The sequence below is a fragment of the Ctenocephalides felis genome, unplaced genomic scaffold (assembly GCF_003426905.1).
Source record: "Ctenocephalides felis isolate EL2017-DRISC unplaced genomic scaffold, ASM342690v1 CF-g0.4_SCAFFOLD_01886, whole genome shotgun sequence".
NCBI lineage: Eukaryota > Metazoa > Arthropoda > Insecta > Siphonaptera > Pulicidae > Ctenocephalides > Ctenocephalides felis.
The window spans coordinates 172,620,270-172,629,484 of record NW_020538040.1 but is presented as its reverse complement, the minus strand read 5'-3'; the positions used below and the strand labels follow the sequence as shown (position 1 = coordinate 172,629,484).

Sequence of the window (9,215 nt, the reverse complement as noted above, 5' to 3'; positions counted from 1 at the left end):
TAACGAATGTTTTTTAGTAGTGTTTAATAAAATGTAAATTGTTTGATAAAATGACCAACTGAATTTTCATCTTGGCAAAGATATAAAGAATAAAAAATAGTAATAAAATGCAAATTTAATTAAAAAAAGCAATTTATAAGAATAAATTTAGTTCATAGTTATGTGCTGATGAATATTTCTATTCCAGATCTAGGTTGTATACAGTACGTTCTTTTAAAAAAATGTGCCCATAAAATTAGTATTTTGCATTGTTTGAATTTGAAATATGCTATTATTTCGTAAAATGTTCTTAAAATTGAAAACATGACATTGGATCTGTATGCTCCCTAGCAGTCTCATTTACCTCACTTAAGGGGTAAAACGGGATAGATTAGAATTTTAGAAAAATAGCTTGAAAATATATTTCTACAATTAAGAGTTAACTGGGAATTTCATTGAACACAGTACTATAGTTGCTTGTTTGATACGTGTTATAAGTTGTGATGTAGTTCATACAGTACAATTAGTCAAAGGGGCCGTTCAAGTATTACGTAAGCACTATAGGGGGGCGGGGGTTTGTAATTTGCTTATGTTAGGTAAGAGCTTTGCTTACTTTTGCTGACAAGGGGGATGGGGGGTAAATAATTGTAATAAATCTGCTTACGTAATACTCGAACGATCCCAAAGTCAAATTGGAGCTTTTTGCAATGCCAATAGTTTTAGCATATATATGTTGCAGCAATACCTACAAAGGACGATTTCAACTTGATATGAGAGTTAAGATCAATAACATCAAGTGGGAATTTATATCATACTGTTTGATATCAAGCTGGCCGAGGTTGGCATCAAACGTAGCTGCGGGTTTGTGCCCACGTTTTAACCCATGATATTTAACCCACCGTCGGTCGGATATTTATTTACCTTCGAACGGTCGGAGTAGTCTGGCTGGACCACACATTTTTTCGTCCTGATATTTTCATTGATCGACAGCTAATGAAATTTTAGGAAAAGTCCTGAAATTTTAGGAAAAGTCCAGAAATTTCAAGTCGATAGAATTGCTAAAAGTTTTTTTGTTTAATTGAAGTCGAAAAAAGTCTGGCCAGACCACTCCGACCGACGGAGGGTTAAGCATAAAAATATGTAGAACGACAATAATTTAATCATCATATCATTTATATTTATTTGCAATTATTATTATAAACGCAAGTCTTTCAATTTGCGTTGCTAATTTATAAGGTCATTTTGGAAGCAGTTAAATCGCTCATAAATAAATAAATATAATTAAATGAGTAATTTGCTTGCGAATTTCAATAAACTGATGCGCATGTATTCGCGGATATGCTACGCTCAATAGCGTACCGTACGTAACAGATTTGCAATTACCTGGAGATACCGTTAGGCATTGTCATTTAACTCGCGAGTACTTGCTGATTGTATTGAACTTTATACTGTTCACACCAGAGACGTCTTAAAAGGATCTTCTTAAAAACTAGTGGTGCCTGGCGTCGTGCCAAGGTAAATTGCTGAAACTTTCCGTACCAAAAACTATTTTTTTTCTAAAACTTTTAAATTTTTTTTTGAAAACTTTGAAAAAAATGAGATTTTGAAAATTTTTAAATTAATTGACTTTTTTGAAATTTTTTTTATATTTCGATTTTTTTTTATACTTAGAATTCTTCTGAAAATTTTGAACTTTTTTTCAAAGCAATCGTGCTGCGTGGTTGTTTTAGAGAAGAAATATGTGTAAGTGCCGCATCCCAGTCTAACTAACTGATAAACATTGGTAAGGAACGCATAGAAATGTAAACAAAATTCATACTTATTATTAAAATCTTTATAAAATATTTGATAATTTGATGTACATATGTCCAATAAACATTTTTGACCGCCAAATGACATTTTTTTAACTTATTTTTGTTGAGAGTCCATGACCGCTGGACCTGCCTCCCTAAAATTTTAATCAGTTGTTCATCTTGTCAATACATGTAAAATGTTTTTTGAACTATTCAAATCGAACGCTCTCTTTTTAAAAAACTGAATTACCATTTTTGGCTCTTTTTGCCCCGTATCTTCGGAACGGCTGGGCCTGCCCTTGTCTAAAACTAATTAGCACGTCTTCTTATCAATACGAATCGAATGTTTTTGGAATTTAAATCGGTTGATCCGTGTTCCAGAATTAGTCGACGAAAATTTGTATACGAACACACACACACACGCACACACACACATACATCCATTTTTTCTAAGGTATGCCAAAATGTTCAGAAACCTCTAGAACGTAAAGATATACAAAAAATTTCATTTTCGATTTTATTGCGATTACTATAACTTACCCTACGAGATGTTTATAAAGGTTGTCATCGTTTTATTAATGATTTTATTTTGTCACCGCGGAATGTGCTATTATTTACATATTATTGACATTGATGTTAATAACTGTAAGATACCAACATATGCGCACGACGGCGTCTGTATAGCGGAATGATTCAGCATTTTTTCATTTTTCTGCAAATTATTATTTAAAATTTATTATTTTCGACGAGGACTGAATAGTAGACGCGGCTCTAATATACTCTACGAAAACCGTAGATACTTAAATATTTTTGAATGCAAACTTCATTTTCAAATAATTCAGAACATCAATATTATAAAAAAAATTTTTAGAGAATCTTTCTTTTTCCCAAATGTTATAAAATATTTCCGAAGGAGAGGAGTATGTTTTCGCCAAAAAATCGATTAGCTGAACCAAAATGTGGAAAAAGTATGTGTGTGTGAAGCTGATTTTTCGAGTTGGAGTTTAACTCAGCTTGCAGACCTGCCCAAGGGCAGTACTACCCATTAATATATTTTATAATATACCATTTACCAAAATATATATGGTACATAATCCATTCCTTCAAAAAGTATTTTAATATTCTGTAATCATCATTAATATTTTTATTTTATACAAAATTGTTTTCACAAAAAAATCTGATGATCGAAAATATCTAGTTCCAAAACGTCGTAATTAAACATCAACAAATAACTAATTATTTTTCATTTATTGGATTAATTGTTCGAAAAAAGAAACATATCAATTTATTGCATTAAGTTATTCATATTGAAAAAACTATAAACTATTTTATGAAAATCTAAAAGGCTTTTAAAATTTTAGACATATAGAGATACACACATTATAGAGATTATTATGTTATTGTTATTATTATGTTATCACCTAGTTGTGAATTAAAATTTTCGCCAAAATAATGTATTGCCAATCGGTATCAAGATGACCAGTGATGTCGACAACTTTAAAAGTAAAATAAAGAATTTTTTTTAAATTTTTTATATACATTATTTTCATATCTCAGACAGACAGAAGTGTCTGGTATGAGAGATTATGAAAATAGTTTTCATATTTTATATATACATTTCATTTGACTATTTCAATAATATAATATCTATTATAATTAAAATATTTTTATATAACTCTTATTATAAGGAAATTGAAGACAAAGAAGATTGAAGAGATATTTTAAGATATTTTAATTATAATAAATAGTATATTAATGTATAATAAAATAATGAAATGAAATGTATATATAAAATATGAAAACTGTTTTCATAATCTCTCATACCAGGCACCCCTATCTGACAGATATGAAAATAGTATATCAATAAAAAAAATAGAAACTCTGATACAAGTAATTACATTAAACAAATGGTAAAAATAAATAATAATGATGTGTTTTAAAGTGGTAAAAATAAATAGTAATGATGTGTTTTATTATTTAAACTATTAACTTCAAATGAGCGATTTTAGTAGTGTTGTCAAATAGAGAAAATTGTCCTAACTCGTTCACTCGAATAACAAATATTTAGTTGAGTAAATTTTCTACCAGATCATTATTATTTTAAACCGCGCGCCGTGACCGGCGACATACGATAAATAAGAGCAGTTCCGGCGCCAGTTGTCCACATTCCTGTCGCGAAATAATATTGTTTTTTCTGATGTTCGATGAAGGTGATAGTTGACAAATTCCAGTACTTATTAGCAAAAATGCGGTAATAGGTGCCTCTTAGTATTTCGTTGTTTTAATAAATTATAATATACAGAAATGTCAAAGATCAAATTTTCGATTGTATTATTCAATATCAATTATAGATTAAATAAACAGAATTTACAACTGAAGTGATTATTTTATTATTTTATAAATAACAAAAAATTAGCAACATAAAATAATAGCCGGATTCGATTGTGGTAAGTCACACATGCACACAATATATATATATATATATATATATATATATATATATATATTGTATGATTCTGAATTTGATGTTGACATGTGTATTAACAAAGTCTAATAATCGGACATAACATCAATAAAAACATGAATTTCTTTCAAAAATTTATTTTAAATCCATACGTTTCGGCTATAATCTTAACCTTCATTCAGTGGAAACTAAAAATAAAATTAAAACTAAAACAATTGAATTAGAGTGAAAAGAAAAAATAATTATTGCACAATATTTGTGAAAATATTGTGTAATTACAAGTTTAATGTTTATAATACATAGTGTAGTGTATTACCATATCTTGATACCATGGATTATTAAAATTTTCCAAATTACCACTATGCATCAAATTGTAAGTACTATTTACTATTTTTTTCACTCCAATTCAATTGTTTTTAGTTTTTAATTTTATTTTTAGTTTCCACTGAATGAAGGCTAGGATTATAGCCGAAACGTATGGATTTAAAATAAATTTTTGAAAGAAATGAATGTTTTTTATTGATGTTATGCCCGATTACTAAACTTTGTTAATACATATGTCAACATCAAATTCAGAATCATACATATATATATATATATATATATATATATATATAAATAATAAAATAAATCATAAATAATAATATATTTATTTATACGTTTCGACACAGTTGTGTGTCATTTTTTAAAAAAAAAATTCAGTATCTAAAAAAATTTTTACAAAGTTTAAAAAAAAATTAAAGTGAATTATAGATTAAAAAATAAAATGACAAATAAAAAATTTGATACATACCACACCAGGAAAAACAATAAAAAACTTGTTTTAATTAACATATAGATAATAACAAAATAAAGCTAACATTTTTTTGGTTTTTAATTTTAAACTGAATATTCGTTAATGTAAGTTTTGAGCAAAGAACCGAACACACTCGTGACAAAACACGAAAACACACGATGTTGTGGAGGTACTCTTTTCTTTTATCTATGTTTCAAAGATAGTTAAACAGTGGGGACAACTATTTAAGAAAATAAAAATATGAAATATAATAATAATAAGACAATATAATAAATGAGCCAAATTATACACACTAGATCATTTTAGAAAATAGCGAAATTTTATATTACACAATTTTAATTTATGTGTGCATGTCATCGGTAATCCGTGCTTATAATGGAAATAATACCACCACAAGAATGGAACAAAACTTTTGATAATATTTTTAATTTTTGTGTAGAATTAGACACACACATATTTATTAGATTAAAAACTAAAATTCTTTTTGATCGTGTGTGTATGTAATAATAATAGTAATCTTTTTAATTCTAAAACTTTTTCTTATATTGTAAATTTCTTTTAGCTGAATGATGAGACACATCTCAAAACGTATAAAAAAATTAAAAAAAACTTTTCTACATTCGACACATTGGCTGTTTTATTCAATTGAATTCAATGAAATATATTGAGAACTATTATGCAATCAATCATTTTTTTTGTTTAAATGAGTGAAATAATCTAATAAATTCAAAATTACACCGCACTTAGACGAACTTCACGCGCGTTCGATGGTTCGTTTCTCATTTTTTCTCTATTGTTGGTATAAGTTATAAATAAATGACAGTTCGGTGAAACTTATTTTTCCTAGAGTTAGTGCCATTTATATCAATTATTCTTTTTGTGAGAAAATCGTGTAAAAATGGATCAAATGGAAGTTGTAAGCGTTTCTACTTGTGCTAACGATATTAATACGCATGATGAAAGTGTTTTTGAGGTTTTGTCCTCTAATATTTACGAGGACATTTCATCAGGCACCTCAATAGATTTAACCCAAGAGTCGATCGAAAATCTCACTTCCCCCATCTCACCCGAAAGTCTCACATTTGCGAAACACGAAGAAAACGATGATGAAATTTGTACGCAAGAAGCCCAAAAATTAGAAGTGATCGGTCAGATTTACGAATTATTCATTGGGAACTTAACTTGGTGGACCACTGACGAAAATATAATAGACGCCATTGCTGAGTTAGGCGTCAAAGATTGCATCGCGGTGGCTTTTTTTGAAAACCGTCGCAATGGAATGTCTAAGGGTCATTGCGTAATATCATTAAGGACAGAGAGCTCTGCTCGAACAGTATTAGAAAAATTGCCATCCAAAGAACTTTACGGCCGTAAACCAATAGTTACCTGTCCGAGTAAACAAGCCCTGGCAATGCTAGAATCCCAGTGGCAGATGAGAGAACTTCATGAGAATATTACAAACAGAGAATCATTCCCGTTATTTCCATCTTATAGAATACCGCCACCTCCGTCAGCCGTATACTCAGCAAGACCTCAATTTTTCAATAGACCCGAATATACACCTATGATCAGACCTCATCTTTCATTTGAACACATAGCAAACACCCATCCATACTCTAGAAGAGGATTTGCAATGCATGCAGATGCTAGAGCATCTTTAATATTGAACCAACCCAGCATTCCTGGCACCGTTTCTCCAGGGCAGGTTTCACCAAATGATTATCGCATGGCAAGGGTTTCTGAGTCAGTAGAGCTTAGCAATGATGCACGTGTCCAAGCTCTGTACGATAATTTAATGTATAACAATCAGCAAATTAGCAGTACAGCCATTAGTAAGGCAGTTTCGGAATCGGCTTCAGGCGACTACACGAGCGCAATGGATACTTTGCAAACGGCTCTTACCCTTGTCCAGCAATCCCAAACTGTGGAAGATGAACGGTGCCAAACCATTATTCGTTCCTTGCAACGTGCGTTGTTCAATGTTCGGGCCGAGGGCGAGACATCGGAGCGACGTGCGTTAAGGAGAGAAAGGATTCACGAATCTCCGCAATGGCGTGGCCGTAGGATAGCACGAGAGGAGAGACGTCAGCGGCATTACTCACGCGATTTCGTTGAGGATCGTGTCAGAACCCGTGATGAAGAACTACGAGGAACGGAGGAGTTGCATAGAACCAGAAGTAGTTTTCATCAGAACTCTAGCAGAAGATACGACGAGGTACAAGAGAGAAGATATTGGAGAGAACGGACCATTAGAAGATACCATCGTTGATACCTAGTGGTTTTGAGCCTACTTTAATGACTTTTAATAATAATGTTCTTACAACTATTTAGATGATAGATAAAAATTCTTAAATTCATAAATTTATTTATAAATTTATAAAAATTAAAAAAATGAGATGTTCATTAACAAATCACGGCTGATATGTGAAACTTTTTTTTATTTTTTAGATTTTATTTTGAATTATTTATTACAGAATTTTATGTCAAGATTTATTTGGCCTATACTTGTTGGCGATTTAATAACTAATCCGCCCGTTTGATATCTACCCTTTTATACCTGTACTTACAATAAGGGTATTTTTACAAGAATTTTGAAGTTAATGTTTGATTTGATATACTAAATTTATTGCTATATTGTTAGATTTTATTTTAAATTATTTATTAAAGAATTTTATGTCAAGATTTATTTAACCTATACTTGTTGGCGATTTAATAACTAATCCGCCCGTTTGATATCTACCCTTTTTTTACCTGTACTTACAATACGGGTATTTTTACAAGAATTTTGAAGTTAATGTTTGATTTGATATACTAAATTTATTGCTAACTTACTTTGATATGGAATCTGGTATTCTTAACTTATTTATTGAACGAACATCTTATTTATTGCTTGTTGAATAATAGTCCTCAACAATATGTTATATATTTGATACAGTTTTGAATTTTTGTATTATACATATTATTACTAGTGCTATTATACATGTACTTGATTACTAGTGCTAGTTTTATTTATAACATTAAAGATTTGTATTTTGGCATTAATAAAACTAGTATACTATAATAAGATGCATATATGATCGTTTCATTGCAAAAATTTAAGTATTTGCATATGCACATCAAAATAAATATTTTACAGAGATTGTATAGTTTGGACTTAAGGGGGTATTCTAGTGTAGTAATTCAAAAAAACGTCTTTTTTATTTCATATTTTTAAAGTTTAACTATCTAAGAATATGGGTATGAGAAGGTTTTTAAAAATTTGAATTATTTTCGGAGATATAGGCATTTTACTGACTCGATCTCCATACTGGTTTGGCTTCACGCAAAACTTTAAATACGTTTTTCTCGAAACAGACTTTTTCAGCACTGTTGACACGATTTCACTAGTTTTAATCGACCGATTCACTTGAAATGTTTAGAGAGTCTTGTTTATAGACCTATCTATAGCCCGAACTAGGATTAACCCCAAATGCCAATTTTTACTATTTTTAAAAAATTCGAAAAACTCAAAAAAACAGTACAACAAATACTTTTTTTTCAAACAGTCGCCAATTTGTAAACAAATTTTTTTTTACTCATTCGCTAGTTCGGACGATTGCGACATCATTGTAGATTAATATTTTTTTATTTTTTGCATTTCCGATGGCTAGGAGGGCTGAAATCATGTCAAGACAGAGGTGCCAATTTTTTGAGACCACTTCATCAGCTGCCAGTATTCACAATTTTCAACTTTTTTATTTTTTTTATTTTTGTTTTGTATTTTAATAATATTAATAAACAAGTGGTAAAAAATGGATAGTAAAAACCAGTGCTGGATTTACAGTAGGGGCAATCGGCGCTACTGCCCAGGGCGGCAAATTTTGGGGGGCGGCAAAATTTGGATAGTGAGAAAAAAATTCTATACAATATAATCAACTTTTTTAACAACATTTTTTATTTCAAGAAATATAATTAACAAAACATAATACGATTGCAATGCAAAATTTGAGTTGAAGTAAACGTTAACTAAAATTTATTATTTTGCCTAGCCTCCCTCTACGAACGTAAATTATCAAATTGGTTATTAAGTTATCAAATTTGGCAATTTGGCTAACATAAAGATCCGTAAACAAGGTGAAAGTTTAAGAAAAATATGTTCTTCAGTTCTCGAGACCTCTTAAAATGACGTATTTGTGCACTTCCA

General features: G+C 30.1%; 1 protein-coding gene and 1 pseudogene across 1 annotated transcript; both read left to right on the top strand.

The window, feature by feature from the left end:
• The window catches only part of LOC113376276, a 3,158-nt pseudogene extending 2,292 nt beyond the window's left edge, over positions 1–866 (top strand).
• Positions 867–5,930: 5,064 nt separating this feature from the next.
• LOC113376275 (cleavage and polyadenylation specificity factor subunit 6-like) lies at positions 5,931–7,301 on the top strand. Its single transcript, XM_026616182.1, has one exon. The coding sequence runs from the start codon at positions 5,931–5,933 to the stop codon at positions 7,299–7,301; it is 1,371 nt and encodes a 456-aa protein (XP_026471967.1).
• Positions 7,302–9,215: the final 1,914 nt, after the last annotated feature.